This window comes from Homalodisca vitripennis, chromosome 1, assembly GCF_021130785.1.
Source record: "Homalodisca vitripennis isolate AUS2020 chromosome 1, UT_GWSS_2.1, whole genome shotgun sequence".
Classification (NCBI taxonomy): domain Eukaryota; kingdom Metazoa; phylum Arthropoda; class Insecta; order Hemiptera; family Cicadellidae; genus Homalodisca; species Homalodisca vitripennis.
In genome coordinates, this window is record NC_060207.1 from 103,776,954 (window position 1) to 103,797,787 (window position 20,834).

General features: G+C 30.2%; 2 protein-coding genes across 2 annotated transcripts in view; both read left to right on the forward strand.

Moving 5' to 3' along the window:
• LOC124368316 (protein SCAI) overlaps nt 1-12,370 on the forward strand; it is a 65,236-nt gene extending 52,866 nt beyond the window's left edge. The window contains exon 15 of the mRNA XM_046825592.1: nt 217-12,370. Within this exon, the coding sequence (XP_046681548.1) occupies nt 217-360 (144 nt within the window). The 3' untranslated portion in view covers nt 361-12,370. The remainder of the gene's footprint in view (nt 1-216) is intronic.
• Nucleotides 12,371-12,627: 257 nt separating this feature from the next.
• Nucleotides 12,628-20,834, forward strand: part of LOC124368295 (titin) — a 53,942-nt gene continuing 45,735 nt past the window's right edge. Inside the window, exon 1 of the mRNA XM_046825582.1 lies at nt 12,628-12,664. Within this exon, the coding sequence (XP_046681538.1) occupies nt 12,643-12,664 (22 nt within the window). The 5' untranslated portion in view covers nt 12,628-12,642. The remainder of the gene's footprint in view (nt 12,665-20,834) is intronic.

Below are 20,834 nucleotides of genomic sequence, written 5' to 3' on the forward strand. Positions count from 1 at the left end.
ACTGGATTCCAGACTAGTAGTAAAAATGTCAACATCTCTTATGGTTAATGATACCTCATATCACATTTTCTGTGCCATGTTCAAAAGTAGTCATAACAATAGTCACCACAGAGTAGGAGGACGAGATTCTGACAGTAAAAGTATTACGGTTATTATACTGAGGCATATCAATGCAACATATACAAAGCAATTTTACTGACGTAATATTGGTGATAGGGTCGTCAGCTGAGGCCTCGTTGCCAGCCACCACTTCCAGATGCCGATCTGCTCGAGCATCCGTCGCTACAACACCTGGTCCTGGACCTGGCTGCCCACCTCGAGGTCAGATCACACTTCATCGATGGCAATGAAATGGACTGATCGCCGGCAGTCTCACCTCTCCCTTCCTGCGTCGACAGTATCTCAGAGCTTCGCCAGATGTATAGTCCTTTCATTGTTTCCTCTTCCTTTCCATCCAGTACTTGGCTAGTTGATATTAGGCTTTACTGTGTATTTTTTAATTTTATATCAACGGTATGGATCAGCCTTAACACTTTCAGTATCCTTAGAGTTGTAGCAGCGATTGTGATGAAACCTCAACTTGTTCAAATCGACTCAAAACAGAAGTTATCTGCAGTGACTCGTGGTAATATACAAAGTGACTGGAGTGAACAGAGTGCCATTTTAATATACACAATGTTTCCATTTGAAGCTAATTTTGTCGGATCCTAAATTAATTTAGAATTAAAGGATATTTTTATTCATAAATAAATTTTACTTTGTTGATTTTATAACTGACAGTCATAATGTAATACAGTAAATCTCAAATAAAACTGTTGTAAACTTTTAACTGTCTGTTCTTATCAAAACATAGTGATTAAAGTGAACAATAAGTAGAATGCTGCAAGTTTATGCTAAAAATATCATTCAAATTATAATTCTAATTTAAGACAACCTCACAGTAATGTTTACACACACACATTTAATCAAACAAAAACTAAATATTATCATTACGTAAAAACCGATGCTACTAAAAAAATGTTAAATGGGTCTGCAATAACCAACATTTGAAAAGTAATATCGTTTTTTGTCATATCAATAGAAGCTTAGTTCTTATGCAATTTTAAATTGCATTTTTATAATTATCACAATTTTTATGAATGACAACAAGTTTTTATAAATACACTTTACATCTATTAATGTTTATTCTAAATATTTGTAATTTTTATTTCAACTATTAGGTTTTGCTACTACTAAATAAGTTGTTTGTCCCTTTTATGAGTCAAATTTAAATTCTCAACATTGAGGTTACGCATTATGCATCAAACCTCACCTGTTCATGTAATTCAAAAACAAATAAATTTAAAGTTCTAATTTCAATCCAACAAAATATTATGCTCAATTTTTAAATTCTTTTGCACATTCTGTGATCTTCAGCTCTTTAATTGACACACTGTTCATAGGGAAATCTTGTCGAGTGAAAGGTTCACAGGTAAGTAAGCACAGTACACATCAACTTGTTTCTTAAGAAATTAACTTTGTAACCCAACAGCAGTCAGCCATGAGTTACATAAAAATGCAATTTCTTAAGATCTAAACCTGTACAATACATAGTTACATGACTGTTGCAAACTTAGGCTATCGTAAATAGGTAGATATCTTTGTTCCGTCCGTCACATCATTTTTCATTGATTGCCGAAAAATGTATCTCATTTAGATTCTTTAACTATGTAATGTAAATAAGCTGAACACTATGGAATGTATTTTATATTTCCAATATTACGATTTATTTGCTCTAAATTTTCTCCTTCAATTATATTTTAATTTAAATGATGACAATGTATATGTACAATAGGTGAAATAAAATAATAATAGTTTATGCAGTTAAAATATTATGTCTTCTCCTCTGTTTCTCCCAAAAGTTATTTACCAAACATATTAAAAAAAGTATTGCCGACGTATACTATTTTAACATAGTAACAACTCTTATTAGTAAACTAATATACTGTACAATAGTAAAATATGTGTATATATTCAAGATTATGTGAATGTTTCCTGTGTTGAAGGGATATTCTACAGAGTGTAAAACAAGTCTTTATCTTGCAATGGCCATGTAATCCAATAATTTCAATGCAGACACTCTGAAGGTTAACAGATATTTCTTAAACAAAAAATCAAACTAAACGATATTTGGCATCGAAATTTAATAAACAAAATAATCTTTATAAAACGTTTTGATACAACTGTGTTCAATATTTTTCTTATTTATGTATGTCTTGCTTTCAATATAATTAAAACCAATTACAGTAAGTAATTCAGTAAGGTATAGGTTTCAATGTTTTGATTAAGGTTATGTTAAGGTTAACATAAGTTTTGATTAATTCAATGTCTCATAAACCTGTTTTCAACATTAGCAGTTCTTTTTTTTATTTGTACCATAAACAGTATCATAACATAATCTTTGCAATGGCCAATTTTAGCACAGGATAACCAGGTTACAATCACATAAATCAACAGATAATTCAAGAAATTTAGTGTTAATACCAATTTACTTCCAGGATATGATTTAGGAATATACAAGCACAAAAAAGATTAAACTGTTGGAATAAATCATGATTAAACCTCAAACCGGGATACATTAGGAAACCATAAAACACATAAGTAACATTTTAAATAAACTGTTAAAATACCTAATTATACAACTTGTTACAGAATTTAGAACCCTCATTGAATCCTCATTAAGGGCACTTTGCTAGTGTGATATAGGACTAGCCAATAAAAGTAACAAATGAGTGTGATATAATAACTCTCCCTCTTTGTTATTCCACTATAAAAATTGGATATAGTTTAACAAATTAACTTGTAGTACATAAATAAAAACTACTCTGTTTTTGCAGCCAAGGCAGTGATTGAAAAGGCCCAAATCCCTTCCTGCCAATATTACAGAAACAGTATTTGTATACATATTCTTTTTATACTTTTTAAAAAGCTACTACCAATAAACAAAAGTCCTCTAAAACGCATGTAATTGTCTACTTACTCTTTGTTGTTCTTTTGACTGTTGTATATTAACAAACTTTATCATAAGATGAATTTAATGGACTGAAGTAGCATGAATAGATATTAAAGTAGCAACCGAAAGAAGCAATATATTTACCATATGAAAATGACAATATTATGTAATACCTTTTTAAACAACATAGAGATGCAGTGAATGTTTTATAGGATAGTTTTGTTGCATGTTACCATAACAGGGTACCTAATTTTAGGTTAACAAGTTTTGACTGTGTAACTTGTTTATTTATAAACTAAAAATGACATCATTTTCATATAACTAAAGTTAATTTTTCATCCTTAGACAAGATAACTGTAAATGTATCATACACTAGTTGTCTGATTTTTCAGTTTTAATTCAGGAACAATAGATAACTTGTATGTAAAAGTAAAACTCTCAGTGAACATTGGATTGTTGTATAGGTAAGCAGAACTAACCTGAACTCAGCCTTACACTATCAGAGGGGTTATTAGGAAGGTTTATATTGATATATTGATCAAGATGATTATATTGAGGGTGAGTAGATTATTAATCACACTTTCGTCTGAATAATCAAGGAGCTAAGAGCCAATTTCCATTGTATAAGCAAACAACCTAGTTTTCTTGAAATTGATACAAGTAATTTCTCCTAAGAAGGAGAACAATTGGCACGAATTGAAATAGGAGGGAGGGAGTGGGTATAAAGAGGGTTAAAAATATCAAACAACACATTTTTATTTGATCAAATTTTTACTACCTTAATAGACTGAAAACTAAAGTTAAAGCAGCATTAGCTACCACTATAAAGATTCATATAAAAGTGGCAACTTTTAGTCTAGCTCGTGATCTGATGCTGATGTTGATATAACTATTATTTGTGTGTTTGACAGTTGGTTTTAACTATTCAAGCAAAAATTTTAACCACAGAAAAAAGTGATTGTTTAAATGTTTTACCTGTTTGATAATCTCCTATTTCAACCCCCACTAAAACCAATGTCACTGTTGATCAATTTCTTTCTTATAAGAGTTCTTATAAAAGTTCTGTTGATTTCACAAAAAAACAGAGTTGTGTGTTTATATAATGCAAAATGGCTCCGGCTCTTGGACTAGAATGAGAGGTCACACAAGTGACTTTGCAGCTGGTTTTATTAAATGAAGATTTGCTATTTTTTTATTCTTACATTCTTACATGAGTGCAAAGCGATGCATCCCTGTTTTATGATAAAGTACTATTTCAGGCAACATCTTTTTCCTATTGCTAAAATAAGTTCAGGAGCTGTTGACAAGTATTTTTTTTTTTTTTTTTTTTTTTTTTTGTAAATATTCATCTGTTGTTGTTTTTTATGACTATTGGTACCCATATTTTACAAACTTTGTGAAAATACAAATGCTCTTTGGTGATGGGGCATGCACTGTTGTGGCATTTCAATTTTACTTGTAGTATTATCAGTCACATATTACTGATCACTTTAAATTATATCTCGAATCACTTATAGTCAGCTTTTGCGACTCAGTTATTTTTTATACTTTCATACATGTTCAATGTTTTAAGCCAATAAAGTACATGTGAGTGTGCAATAATCCTTTATCCTCATACTCTGCATTCAGTTTAAAACGTAAGTGTAGTCTCAGATAACATATGGCTAAATTGTGGGCTCAGTATTTCAGCTGAGTAGAAACATGATTCCTGTTTATATTTGACTCAACCTTGTACCACTGCTTGAGACCAATAGACTGGACTTAACTATATATACTGTACTATTCTTTTAAATTACAGACATATGCAAGCAGCAGCTGTTCAATAACTTTTATCTATGGCTAACCTACAATACTGACATGAGTATAGTTATTGACAGTTTTGTGTAGACATGTGTAGAGTTTTTGTGACATACTGAAGTTTTGTACTGCTTTGTATTACTATCATTATGTGACTGCTGGTTTAATTACTATCCCTTTTATCCACTCTCTTTCGCTCCTTTTTGCCACTGTAAATCTCCACTCAAGAATTCTGGCCATGAATACTACAACTCAGGCCAAGGCAAGAGCCATCCTGTACCAAACCCATTTTATTAAAGAAACCAACAATTGACTGAATTTCAAAAATGTATCAATAATAAATTGTGTGAAATTCATATATTTCATTTGTTTGTTAGTTGTGTTAAAGTACAATGAATGGAAGATAATATTTTTTATTTTATGATTAATTATGAGTAATATTCTAAGAGACAATCCCACAACACAAACACATAACAAACATTTAGATTTCAATTAATTTTCAAAACAAAGTTACATTACTACACACAATGCAAAATAATTCTGAAAAACAAACTTACTCTGAAATAATTAGCATGAAAAATTAATATCCTACAAACAAGGCATTTATTTCATTTGTTCTGAAGACACATAATACTTCATTTTTGACTGGCAATAATTATCTGTCAGACTGATTGCATAAGCACTGTCTTTTACATATACAAACAAACTATATACAAGAGGTAGAGGTCACATTAAGCATACTAGTGACTCCACCTTCAACTCATCTTGGCCAGTGGTCTCAGTGTATTGTGTCCATATTTACATCATGATGGATGTTCGTCCTAAAATAATTTTACATGACAAAAAATAAAGCATTTTTATTATAAACTTATTACACAGTGTAATTATTAAATAGCTATTCTGTGTGGAGAACATTGAATTTCATTTTGAAGGACATTTTGTACAGTTTGCATTCTTGATCATCATGTATTGGCTTACAATGTTTTTAAACAAGTGTAGTATACATATACACTGTACTTATTAAGTTTATATCCTGTAGCATTGTAAAAAGATACTCGAGCTATAACAGCCTCCTGCATATATATGAAAATGCTTTTTGCTTTTGTTATAGAAAATCATTTAAATCCTTCTTCCAATTATCTCTTGAACTCGGAGCATTGCATCAAAATTGTTTTTCTTAAATCGTATATACTGTTTTCTCTCCCTCTTCCTGTGTATAATCTTCAAATACGGTAATAGTATAATAGTTACTAATATAAAAATGTAAGAAATGTATATATGTATAACGTAGAAAGGTAAAGAATTTTAATGAAGAATGGTGTAGCGGACGAGAACAGAACTGAACTTCAGCCAGGCTGGAGTGATACATAGAGGTGTTTTCCACCTCAATCGAGTCAATATTTTAAATTTAAAAATTGACTTCTTTAAAGCTTTAATTTTTCAACACTACTATAATATTGTACAAATATTATACTAACAGGTTGATATAAGAATGCTAGGGTTCAAATTATCAATACTATATTTATACAATATACATAATATATAAATATATACATATATAAATATTTATAAATAATATATCAAAGCTTTCTGTGTGGTGTAACCTGCCAGAATGGCGAGGGTCTTGCTTTGTTAAGAGGTTGATCTCGTATATATTTTGTCGAACCACTGCCACTACCACTGTTAGCGGACTTGTGCTACTGGTTGTTACCATGTTTTCTTCTGTAAATATGTATATTGAGTGCGTTCAAATGGTTATAATGTAAATTACTCTTTACTTTATGTTGTAAAATTTTGTACATTCGTAGAAGTGAATAAATATTAAAATACAATGATATTTTTTTGGGTACCGTATTCAATTCTATTTACTTTAATGATTTAATAGTAACAAATTAACTCCTTAGTGCTTTGAAATTTAAAATTAGATGTCCGTCTGATATGATTTATAGGTTAAAATTTCACAATATACAATAAAAAGTTTCTGTAAAAAACTTAAAGCACCTTATAACAATTTTATGTATCTCAGTATAAATGTTGTTTTATGATCACACAGACATTTCATCCACAATGATAAATGCAACAGTTAATTCACAAGCGATAACTTTTAATATTTAATCTTCCTCTCTTGATTTGGTGAATTTTCAGCCTACATTTTCTTTTAATATTTTATTATTGAATAAAACTAGATAACTTTTTTTCAAGCATAGCTTGGATAACATATAATTTGTCAGAGTAAACTAAAATTAAATAAAACTGTCACTACTAAATAACAAAATTAAAAGGTTAATGAATTATAGTTTTAAACTACTGTAACAATGTAATAACAACACAACAACAGAGTAATGGAGCTAAAAACTAATAATTTTGTTCAAAATTTAAAAAAAAATCAAACTTTAAAAATTAATTGTTTGCTATGCTTAATTAGTTGGCAGCTTTCTTAAAATTACAATGATTTTCTATTCCTTTAAGATCATATCATTGCAAGTTTAAATATTATGTATTTTCTCTTATAGAATTTACTAAGAAGATGTATTTCTCTTGGTTCTTGCTCTTCCTCTGAACATATCACTATCAAATAATAGCAAATAAACATAATTTTAAAAGAGATGGGCTGGGCAGTTAATAAGCATTAGAAATGTTAGTGTTTCAATGTTTTCTATCAGTCATCAGCTTGAAAACACAACATACTTATGTATGTATTTACAGACATTATGAATGAATGATGAATTTAATGGATGAATGAGACGGTATAGCCTTGTTATTAGCTTAAGATTGACTGGTTCTAGCAAGTATTTTTAATTTATAGCCTAATAACCAATTAACAGTACAAAAACAGTCCCACAGTTTTACTTAAAATTCAAACCATAATCATTCCGTCTTGGCTTGGTGATTGCTAAAATCCAGTTTCCATTGACAAACTCCATCCTGAACGACTATCTTACTGAAAGAGTTAAGTGCAGACTTTAGGTGGCACAGATAACCAGATTCCAATTCACCCTAACCTCAAACCATTGCCAAAATATTTTAAACAGGTGGACCATTCAAGTCCTGTTCTCCATAATAGGACAATAGGTTCATGACTAATAAAACAATGTCAATGAGGTAAAGTTGGTGATTGTTACAATGAAAGTTCATGAATTTTATGAAATCGTTATATGCTAAACCATTTATTATTTTTTCACTTGTTTGTTCCTAACTGGCATAGGAAGGAATACATTATAAAGTACATACATTATAAAAAATAATGTAGGAATTTAAATCATCAGTGTAGAAGCTAAAATACATAATTATATTTTCAATACATTAATTCTAATCTAAGTAACCTTTTTTTATTAATTGAGTGTGATTGTGGTAGCACAAGTTCTCTAGCTGCAGAGTAATATTATAAGGTATTGTTGATTGGAAGTGAATGAATGATGCCAACCAAAAAGCATATAAAAATCTGATTCATTAAGTACCTAATTAGTAAAAATCCTCACCTCATTGATTTACTGTGCGTGAATGACATATATAAAAAACTCAATTCTTTGTTTTTTCCCAATTTGTTAGTTTTAAATAATGTAAATTTGAGTTATGATCTTTGGTGTGTATAATGCAATGGTAACTTGAAACTTTCTTATTTAGAAGAATGAATCGTTCAGTAAACTTTTTTTTGTTCCTATTAATAAAATCCACCACTGATCTGATCAAATTAGTAATTTTTATTTCTAGAATAACTCAATAGAAACTGAATTTGGTTTCCAATCCACTCAAAGCGTCTCTTTATAAGCACTCATTAAAAATATGTTATAGGATTTTTCCAATTTTATTACAAATTATCTAAAAAAAGATCTAACTTTTTTGCTTTTCCTGAACATTTTTCATTTACTCGTTATTTAATCCCTTTTCTATTTTATCTGAGGTTGCAATAATAACAAATAACAGATATCAATATAACATAAATGAGGTGAGGAATGCTGCATTAATATTCTCTTGTAAGAACTACTGTATTCTGCAGACTCTATGACTTGTATTATATTTCACATTGATTTCCAGCTTGAAATCATCAATTGTAAATATTATCATGTGTAATATTATAACCTACTTGCAAATCATATAAATATATTTAATTTATCTTGGTAATAATGAATACATGATTTTCTAATCCTTATTTCCTTACCCTTTCACCCAACATCATGTGTTGTTTATTGTTATTTTGATGGTGAAAATGTGTTTAATGTCATAAATTTTATGTGTTTCTAATGGTAATTGTAATCATTGATATATTTGTCATACGTTACAAAATTGCTGTAAAACCTGTCAGAACGTTGTACATATAATTGTGTTCATATATTGAATTAAATACATCATTTTGCCTGTACACATTTCTTCATTTTAGTTCTCTTATTTGAAACACCAATAAAAACTAATTTGTGAGTTTGTTAGGTAAATAATATTTCCACTGTAATTACATTAGTATTATAGTATTTTTTTAAACTACATTACCACCACTTGTTTTCCATTTATCCACCTTGCTGAAAAATGTGGTAGCAATCTACAAATGATTTCTACTTACACGTTTACTGCATTACGAGATCCCAAGGCCTCCTGCTTGTGTTACTGTTAGCACTACAGTAAAATACTTTGATCTCTCTGTGTATTTTTATTCAATATTTCGACTAGATGGAAATAAAATTTACATAACAGGAAATTTCTTAGGCAGTGAATTTATTTTTTTATTTTTTGTTAAGATATTATAAATCTTTGTAATGCGTTGTGGTATCACACACTCTACATATGCAATAAATGATCTCTAGCCTCTAATAGATAACAATTAGTTTCGTCTGTACAGAATGCAATAAGAATCACCGATCATATGATATGGTATACTGCCAACTTATAAGTCAATTTTATTTACCAAATATGATTAATGAAATGTTAATGAATTATTCATTATATTTATGCATGTTAATAACTTTGGTATAACTTGGGCCTCATTTAGATCAAATGTATATTTTCCTGTAAAAATACTTTCCTTTCATAATTCTTTTTCTTATATTAACTAACTTTATTAACAACATTTTTAAGTATAGTAATTAGTTTTTTATCAATAGCAGTTATTAAAATGTTAGGAGTGTTGAGGCTACATGTGCGTTACAAGATTAAAGGGACTAATGATGATATGCCTCAATCTTGAATTGCTCCCATGAAAATTACAACACAATTCATTGTTGGTAAAACTCTAATATATCCAGCTATTCTTTGATATTGTGCTTTATGACGCATAGGAAATAAATTGCACAAGATCTCTATAAATCTCCACTGAAGGAAAAATCTACCAAGAAATCAGTGTGGATGTCTCTTTAGGTATCCTTGTGCATACTGAAATAATGATTTTTTACAAAGGCCTTAAGATCTTGTAATGCACTACAAATAGGAAGAAGCTAATTTGCTACCACAGTGACTGTGTTATGTATTATATATACTTTGCTGTCTTGTTGTATTTTTCTTACTCTGTTAAGTATTTTAATTTTTGTTATAATCTACTTTATGCGTTATACATTTTATTCACTTTTGGTTATATATTTTACTTTAGTATAGACTTAAAGATCTAATGTGCATTTGAATCACTATAAGTGTTTCTCTAAAGTTTTATTATTTCTTAACACATTTTTTTAACAGCAATGAGCATCTAGTTAATGTAGGAAGATAAATTTGGTTTTCAATAAAATGTAATCCTGTATGCTGTTTTTATAGAATTTGGTTGCAGTATTAAAAAAACTATGTATAATTCAATGTATAAAGTCCAGTATGAAAAAAATTAAAATTATGTACTATTTTATATTTTAGGTATTATTGATTATATAAGGTTTAAGTAGATTTTAAATTGTTTTAAACACAAGATTGGTAAATAATGTAATCTTAATTGAATAAGTATACTTGAAGTCATGTCAAAAGTTCAAATATTTAAAGTGTATCCTGATCTTTTCTTGATTGAAAACAGTGTTATTTTATCAAGTCCAATAGATATCAGTCCATTTCCACAGTATTTCTTCATCTTTCATAAAAAAATAATATATCTTGGGTATATTTATCGTGCAAAAATAAGATGTGTTAAATGTACTCCTTCAATATATTGGAACACATATTATAAACATTTTAAGCTCAAACATTCATAGCACAAAAGTTTCACTTGGCACTTATTGGCCTCCTAATAAAACAAAGTTGTTACTTTATGTCTTTGGGGATACAAGTCAGTGTGTTTCTTATTGATTTAATAAACAAAACATGTGATTCTTAAAGTTGTGATTTTTCCCATTAAAGCTTTGTACAGGATACAGATTTACTTGTATATCTTTGCCACCAGCTTTTGTTCCTATTATTGTTCATTACTGCATTTAATTTCACAATCCCCACAGACATGTCACTTGTACTTCCTGGAATCTAGCCCCTCATTCAAAATAAATAAAAGTATACTAATGAATCAATGTTATAATTGCATCAATAACAAACCAAAACATGTCCTACTGATACTTGTGAAACCATTTAACATACTGGAATTAATAAAGAGCATTCTAATAGCATTTGAACAGTTTGTGAAGACTATGATCAGTTCAATTATGTTTGTAAAACAGGAAATCAGTGTTTAATTGGTGGTGGAAAAGTCTCGTGGTAAAATTAAAACATAAAATTAATTTATGCCTATGTAAAATGTATAACTGTCTTAATTTTTTATATCAAAATCGAATTAATGTAAGTAAACTATTGAGAAACACAAAAAAGCTGTCTATATGCTTGAATCATGTAACTTATTAATATTGCACATTAGTGAAGTCATATTTAATTTAACAAATTTTTATTATAAAAACATTTATTAGCTTCTAAATCACAACTCTCTTCTCTCATCTTTCATGTTTAACATAATTAATATATATGCATTACTTTAGATTGTTTTTCTTCTACTTACTACATTCCTTGCTTTAATAAGTTAATAATCATTTTTATTTTGTACATAAGATTTATATTTAATTATCATGTCTTCATGTATAAAATCAACTGACCTTGATAAATTTTTTAAATTTTTAGCATTTTTATGAATCAAGTGTTCTTACCAGGCAATTTTTATGTATGAACCAAAATGAAAGCTATGTATTAGTACGTTCTGTAGATATATTATACATATAACCTTTATTCTTTGTTTGGACTTCACTGTTTTGTAGCCGAAATGTAGTATTTTAAGTTTCACATAACTTTCATATCATTTAATAATAAAAGTGTTTGCTAGACTCAGATGTGATAAGTAATTGTTTTTATAATACATACTTCTGAGGTTGTACTTACAAGAGTTTTATAGATCGATAAAATATATTTATTTATTGTTACCGTACTGTATTTCTTTATATAAAGTCACTGATATACGTAGGTAATCGTAACAGGATGGTTTTTTACCCATAATCTAGTTCACTCAGTTCAGACCCATTCAATAAATTAATAATGTCAACTCGAGTGTACAAATATTTACAACTGTCAAGACCTTAGGGTTTTACGATGTAAATGAGATATTAAATTAATATCACAATATAATAAAAGTAATAAACCGAACGTGTTTTATTTGCTACCTACAACCGAGCTAAGAATAAACGAGGAGAGGAAAGCACCGAGAGGAGAGACAGACTCGGTCCGCTGTGTCACAGAGACTTGGTAGGAGGCCAAACCTGTCCGCAACTTGTTCATCAGATGAGTTCATTTTAAAATTTAAAAATAACATTTTGCAGTTTAGTTGAGGGACAAGTAAAGCTGAAAGTTAGGTTATAGACGTGAAGCCTAAGTCAGACGTGTGAGAGTGCGCACAGACGAACTGCAGCTGGCAAGAGATGGACACTGACTCCGCCCAAGGTAGGCTTTAACCTTTCAGTGTATTTATAACAATCAAAATGTTGGCAATACAGATCTAGGCTGGCAGCGGATCCAATTCTGCAACAGGCTGTTGGTCTTGACTCTTAACAAGCCTGCTTGGTTCCTCATTAAAACCATATTTCAACGCCACCTGTGTTTTGTAGCAGTTTGTTTCACTTGTAGTCAGTCACCAGTTTAATCTTGGTTCAAGGACAACTAATAGCTATTTATATTTGCATTTGCACACTTAAACTTTAGTACAGTTTTTTTTTTTTTTTTTCTTTGATCAAGTCAATTTGAATGCCAGTCTACAACCATGCAAGTCTCGTATTAATAAATTTGTTTCAATAGCTATTTATCTAAAATACAAATCCATGAATACAAATTAAGATACAAACCTACAGATTCTGTTTAGAGATATAAATATATATTTTGTCCTTTTTTATCTACACCTGAAGAAACGTTAAGCGAAATATATTAGTTCAATATTAATAATTTGGTAGTAGACAGTAGACTTAAGTAGACAGAGAAAAATCTTTTACAGAACTGATAGAGTCTGAGATGAGATGACATTTAAATTTGGTTACCCTTTTTCCAAGAATGGTATCTGATTAAAGTTTGTTAAACTTAGATAATAATTTAAAATATTGTATTTAATTAAACATTTCAAAACTTTCTCTAAAATCAAATCCAGAATACTAAAACAATAAATTGATGAATCTACATGTGCTCACAATTTATACTCTCTTCCATATACACAGTTAAGAAAAACATTAAGTATGAAATTTTAATTGTTGGTTTTAATAAAAATTTATATTTTAATTTTCTAATAAAAATAAAGGTTTGGTGAAAATATCCAAGTACTTGTATATTTGCAATCATTTCCAATAACAAATCAGACCAAATTAAATTACATTAGTAGTAAATTGCGACAAAATTGTTGTGTGGTACATTTTAATCAATATTTCTATAAATTGGCTTTGTTTGATTTTCATTCCACCATTTACAGGAAGGTATAAAGAGGAAGAGCCAGGAGCTCCCCAAACAATCTGAGAATAATAATACAACCCTCTGACAATGAGGTTCAACTTGTTCATTCTATTAATGCAATACTGTTAAATCAAATAGTACATTTCAGAAATTTTTAGTTTAATGAACTAAAATTAAAAAAAAATACTTAGGAATGATAAACTTGCATTAGTTATTACCACTACCAATGTTGGTTTGTAAGACTGAAAACTTTGATGAGTGACTTACTTTAAATTGTATATGTACAATTGAATGAATAAAGATATTGATTGATTGAATTTAAACCTGGCATCGTGTAATGCCTGCTTGGTATATATATATATATATATATATATATATATATATATATATATATATATATATATATATATATATATATATATATATATATATACAGTATGATCAGGAATTTTCATTACATCTAATTCAAAGGTATTCCCAGATATTACCGCTATTCATATAAGATTAGGTAAAGTAAATGTTCTTTAATTCTTATTTCCATAATAGTTATTTAACTAGGTAAAATGGACTTTAATAAGTAGGTAACAGCTATATGTATACATAAGCTGTAGAAGTTCTTTTGATTAGTACAGTGTCTGGGTAAGCAAATGCTTTTACCTATGTCTCAAACATTTGCACAATATTCTGTATCTTGGATACATAATATTCATAAAAGATGAGAATATTTTATTTCTTCTCTTCCCAGGAAATATGAATTGATTATGGACTTCCAACTCAAATCATGGGTACACCACTGATAGTGTAAAATATCAATCATACTAATAAAACAAAATTCTAAATTTTATAAAGAAAAATTTATATAGAACAATGTTTTGAAATAGTTTTAATTTAAATATTGCACAAAGAAATCAATATAGTAAAGAGTGTCGAGAAAGAATAACTTTATTCAAAATTATTAGATTTTAAAGGCGTAAAAAAAGTTACTTTACATTTCATTTTATATTTTTAGAGGAACTAAATTATATTATTACAATTAAATATATTGATATTTTAGTGTACTCCTACAATAAATTTAAACTAATGACTCTTCTTAATTAATTCAATTTTAGTTCACTCAGAATACACAGTCAGTTTTGGATAACATATTAATCAATAAAAAAGTTGGACTTAAACAAAAGTAACTTCAAAAGTCATAATTACAGGATTATCAGATCATTTTGGTATCACACTTAATATTCGTTATTAATAATGCAACAGAATATTCCTTAAAATGAATACCAAAAAAAGCAAGGTCTTTCAATGCAGAACATTTACATATACTAAATTATTTTCTTCAAAAAGAAAACTGGGATATTGTTACATCAAGTTGTGATGTCAACAAGCAATATTCTAGTTTTATTGAAATATTAAATTTTAATCTTGATATTTGTTGCCCAATAAAAAAATATAAATATCAAGAAACAGATTAAAGATAAAACCCCTTGGTAACTAAAGAAATTACTGACACAAAAAACATTTTAATTTTCCTTGAATCACTTTGGGTTCGAAATCATAATAATTTTGCAATTAAAAATCTTTTGAAAATGCAAAAGCAAAAATATGAAATTATGCTAAGAAAAACAAAACAAGAATATATGACAAATAAAATTTTGAAGTCAAAAAACTTAATTTCTTATATATGGAAAATCATAAACAGAGATTTAGGAAGAAATACAAAAAATAGAGCTAACATTTTACTAAGAAACCATGGTAATTTGATAACTGATCCCAATGTTATTTTTAATCAGTTTAATGAATATTTTAAAGGTATCCCTGAACAATGGCTATTAATTTTAGTAATCTGAGTTACTCTTTCAAGGAATAGCATTTTTCGTTACCCAATCTCTGAAAAAGAGGTTCTTAAAATAATAAAGAACTTGGAGAATAGTTTTGAAGTTGGTTAGGATTGCATAAGTACTAGGTTATTAAAGAATATTCCAAATGCTATAGCAGTACCTCTGTCATTTATAATTAATACAAGTTTTGAATCAGGGATTTTTCCAGATAGTCTTAAAATTTTTAAAATTTTTAAAAACAAGGGAAACTGTTCAGAAACTATTGACTATAGACCAGATGCACTTCTTCCCGTTATTTATAAAGTTTTTGAGAAAGCTGTTTGTTGATTGCTAGCTAGGTTAATTGATTTTTTTGGAAGCTAAGAGCATACTTTTTGTAAATCAACATGGATTCACAAGGGGAAAATCCACTTTGTCAGACATAATCAAATTTCTTAATGAAATAATCAAAGGAATAATAAATGGTGATTATATTTGTAGTGTGTTTCTGGATTTACAAAAAGCTTTTGACTGTGTAAAGATAAATATTTTGCTTGATAAATTAGAAAACTATGGAATAAGAGGGACACCTCATGATTTACTGAAATCTTATTTATTTTGTTGGAAACAGTTTGTTAGTGTACAAAATTATCAGGCTAAAGTCACATCTAAAAGAGCAGACATTAAGTGGGGTGTGCCCCAGGGTTCAGTTCATGGCCCATTGCTATTTTTAATATATATTAATGACATTGCAAATGTAAGTAATCCTAAACAGACTATTTTACGAGGGGTATTAGAAAAATAAGGTTCCCTATGCCGCCGAGACAGAATGCGATATGTTGAGAGAAATCTGGCAACACTGTCTTACTCATCAACTCTTCCTCTCTCTATCCATGCCACTCGCGCTTCGCTACGTGCCGGCCTAGCTGCCTTCGAAGATGGAGCTCCCTGTCATTGTTACCGCCAGATGCGAAATTCGTGCTGTGATACGTTTTTTAAATGCAAAACAGATTTCATCTATTGAAATTCATCGTCAGTTAATCAAAGTTTATGGGGAAAACTGCATATCTGTTTAACACGTTCGGAAATGGTGTAGAGAATTAAGTGAAGGCCGCATGGAAATTCACAATGAAAACCGAAGTGGACGGCCTTCAGTTTCAGATGGAGTTATTGTAAAAGTTTAGACAATACTGCTTGAAAATCGGAGAACCACCATTCACAGGAACAACAGTAAACTCTGACAGATAATGCGACACATTAAAAAAACTGAGACGCGCGATCCAGAACCGCCGGAGAGGAAGATTGTCCAGTGGCGTGAGGCTTCTCCATGACAACGCTCGACCTCATGTCTCACGTCAAACTCAAGAACTGCTGACAAATTTTGGCTGGACTATTGTGCCCCAACCCCCCTACAGCCCAGACCTAGCCCCAAGTGATTATCACTTATTCCAAAAATCAAAGGAACACTTGGGAGGCCAACGCTTCAGTACCGATGATGAAGTCAAGGAAGAGGTTACTCAAAGGATTGGCGGCAGAATTCTACACACGGGGATAGAAAAGTTGGAGCATCGTCTACAAAAGTGTTTGGACAGAAACGGTGATTATGTGGAAAAATAGCTTAACTTTTACGTGTTAAATTGATGTATAACACCAAGTAGAAATATAGAGCTGTCTATTTAAAAAATCATGGGAACCTTATTTTTCTAATACCCCTCGTATATGCAGATGACACATCTATACTATATAAACACAAAACTTTGAAGGATTTACAAATCATAGGAAATATACAAATTAATAATATAGTGCAATACTTTAATGAAAACTTTTTAACAGTAAATGGAAATAAATCAACAGCTGTAAATTTTACTTCAAATAAAAAAAAACCTTCCTTTGAAACTCAAATAGCAGTTGAAAATTCCAATGTATGATTCTACAACATTTCTCGGATTGATTTTGACAAAAATTTAGATTGGCATGACCATATAACTACTCTTTGTTTAAAGTTAGCTAAAGCAATATTTATGACTAATCATAAATATTGCTTCTGATCATAAAACTGTCTGAATTCTGAAATGAAAAAGCTCTTAAAATGGTATATTATGCATTTTTTACTCTCAATTGGTTTATGGTACCTTGAAATATGGGGAAATTCGTTTAAAAAGAACATTAGTAAAATTGTGTTAATACAAAAAAACCAGTACTATATATTTTTGGTATTGGTTATAAAGATTCATGTAAACAAAAACTTCAAGAACTTCATATTATGACAGTCCCTTATTTAGTTGTGTATAAACTGTTGCTTTATATGGCTACGTCAAGCAACTTAACATATCAAAACATCCACTAATATAACACATGGGGCACAAACAATATTGTAACCAAAAAGCTGAGTTCCAAACAATATTCATTAGCAACATTATATCTTGGGCCAAAATTATGGAATGCACTGCCAAATACATTAAAAACACTACCAATTGGCATTTTCAAAAGACAAATTGGCTTTTTACTCTTGGAACACCCATTTTATTAAGTGGATGAAGTTTTATGGGATTAATGATGAATAAAACAATTATTGTTGATTTTAGGAAATTCTGATTTTTTTATTTATTTAATGTATTGCTTCTTTTAAAGGTTTGTACAAACTGGAGGATTGCATTGATCTTAACATTGAAGTGTACAATGATTTTTTTTCAGTATGACAATGTATAACAAACCACCAATGTAATCTTTTCCAGTAATAAATGACTATCACATGTCTGTCAAAGTTTCTCCAGGACTAAAACTCATCCATTGTGTTGAATGATCATTGAGCTAGACAATTTTTCAAATCAAGTCTGAAATTATGGTTGTTCCAACTCTTCAACTTATCTGGCAGAAGGTTGTAGAACTTGGCGCCAGTATATGTTGGTTTCTTAGCATACAATGCTGTACAGTGAATTGAAAGATTGTAGTTATTGCCAGAATTTCCTTCTCTTGAAAAGTTTTTCTAAAGCTATCACATATCACCAAACCAGCGAATGCCCTTATTGCCTTATTTTGGTAAAGTATAACCCTTTATTGGTTGACACAGGACGAGCTCCTCCCCCCCCCTAACCCCTAAAGTGATTCCATAGGTCAAATAGCTCTCAAAAAGGGAGTGGTAAACAACTCTTGCAGACTCTACTATAACAGTAGCAATAGTTTTCCTCATGTCAATCAACAAACTGTGAGTTTTTACAGAGGATTTCAAACATTTTTTTGGGAGTAAACAAAAGTCCATTTAAAATCAGCAAAATTAATCAAAAAGTCAACTAATCAGAATACAATAATTAATTAACAATGTATATTGGGACTGCAAATTGACGTCATTTATTTATAACAAAGCGCAATTTATTTATATTGATTAATAGCTTTACTGCAAATCGATACTGAGTGATACTCAGTAGACATCCAGTACACCCTTGGGCGTTTAATGCAGTCAACAAAACATTAATTAAATTGTGTTAAGAATAGAATTTTAGGAAAGTATTTTACGCAAATTCAGCCTATAGCAATTAATTGCTTTTGTGGTAGCACTTACCAAAAATGTCTCCATAACTTCATTGAACATGTCCCTAGAGAACAAAACTACCCCCTGTTCAAAATGTATATATATATATTTAATGTCAAAAAAGAATATTTTCCTCCGCCATATAGAATTGGGACAACTTACTTACTAGAAGTCTGTAAACTTCGGCACCTTACTCTCCCAAAAGGTATCATATAAGTTCCCTTCTCTTTGAAAAAAGGTTAAGAAGGTAGAAGTTAGAATTACTGCGAATCATGCTTTTTCAATACCTCACCATCGTCACAGCAAAGCAACGAGAAACTGTGCATGCCAGTTTTAAACTCAATAATCTCTCCGGTAAACCATGTCCAATGAAAAAACTCTAAGCCAGGTTCAACACCTCTCCTACATGCAAGGCTTGAGCTGCCATCTTGATTACCCGGTGGTAAACCTAGGATCTCTCTCTCTCTATATATATACATACATATATACATATATATATATATATATATATATATGCCATCTTTTTGGGTCCTCAGTGCCAGATAATTCTACATAGGGTAGTATACGCTGGCCTCCAGTTTGGACACCCAAATTCACACCCTCCCCCGATCCCTTGGTTGGGATTACAAACGAGAAAAAAATGACACGTTTGCACATTAATTTGCCAAGTAAAGAGGTTCCAATAGAAAAAACGCTGAAGAACTCTCTACAACATGTACCATGTCCAAGATCCGCAAACTCAGGGACGTTATTTTGGATTGGGACCAACTATGGAATTTCTGTAAACATCATTTACCTCGCACTCCCAAGAGCTATCACATAAGTCCTTCACTTTGGAAAAAAGTCCAGCTGTTTAGAATTGCTACGAATTATTCATTTTCAATATCTCACCATTGGTACCCCAAAGCCACGAGAAACAGCCCACACAACTTTTTCAACTCAAATCTTTCCAGTGCACCATGTCCAATGGAAAAACCCTATGCCAGGTTCAGTACCTCTCCTACACGTGAGGCTCGTGACGCCATCTTGAATAGCTCTCCTAGGCAAACCTAAGATATCTACTATGGCGTACCGATATCCCCCCCTCCATTATGACTTCGGCACTCTTACCCTCTGGGCTCCAGTCTGAAAGGTCCATTTTTGGTCTCCCCCCTCCCACGTGCGTCGGATCAAATGTCCAAGGGCAGATTGTTCATATGGGCATTCGAGTTTAGAACCCCCATCGGTCAAAACTGGTTTTAAAATCGTCCCTAGGAGTGCTCATGTTTTGTTTTCAATTGGTTATTTTATATATATATATATATATATATATATATATATATATATATATATATATATAACATTATTGTATTTAATCTATTAGTAGTTTGAATATCTGCAATGAACAGTTTACATAATGGACTAAGTTATTGTCTGAGCCCCGTCAAGACTGTTTACATCCTAGGACAATCTATTATCTTCTCATTGGGTACAATTACTCTGCAATAGAATGATTTAGTAAATCAAAGAATGGAAAGATTTATTCCAACAATAGATCAACCTGAACAATCTGGAAGTCTCAGATTTTTTATTTAATAAGTTTGGCTGAAATTTTTTATCTCATAGAGATAATATGGAGAGGCCTTTGGCAATACATCGTTTGTGGCCTAAGTAATATCTCAAAAGTTAATTCCTTTGACGATAATTCTGGCTCAAAGTAAAAGATATAATAACTTATAATCTGACGGGAGGTATTGTCTAAAAATAAGCTGCATTCTTTGTTTAAAGTTCATTGCTGAAAATGGAAAATTTGTAGAGTAGCTTATTAATTACAAGGGTTATTGCGTTAGAGAGCCAA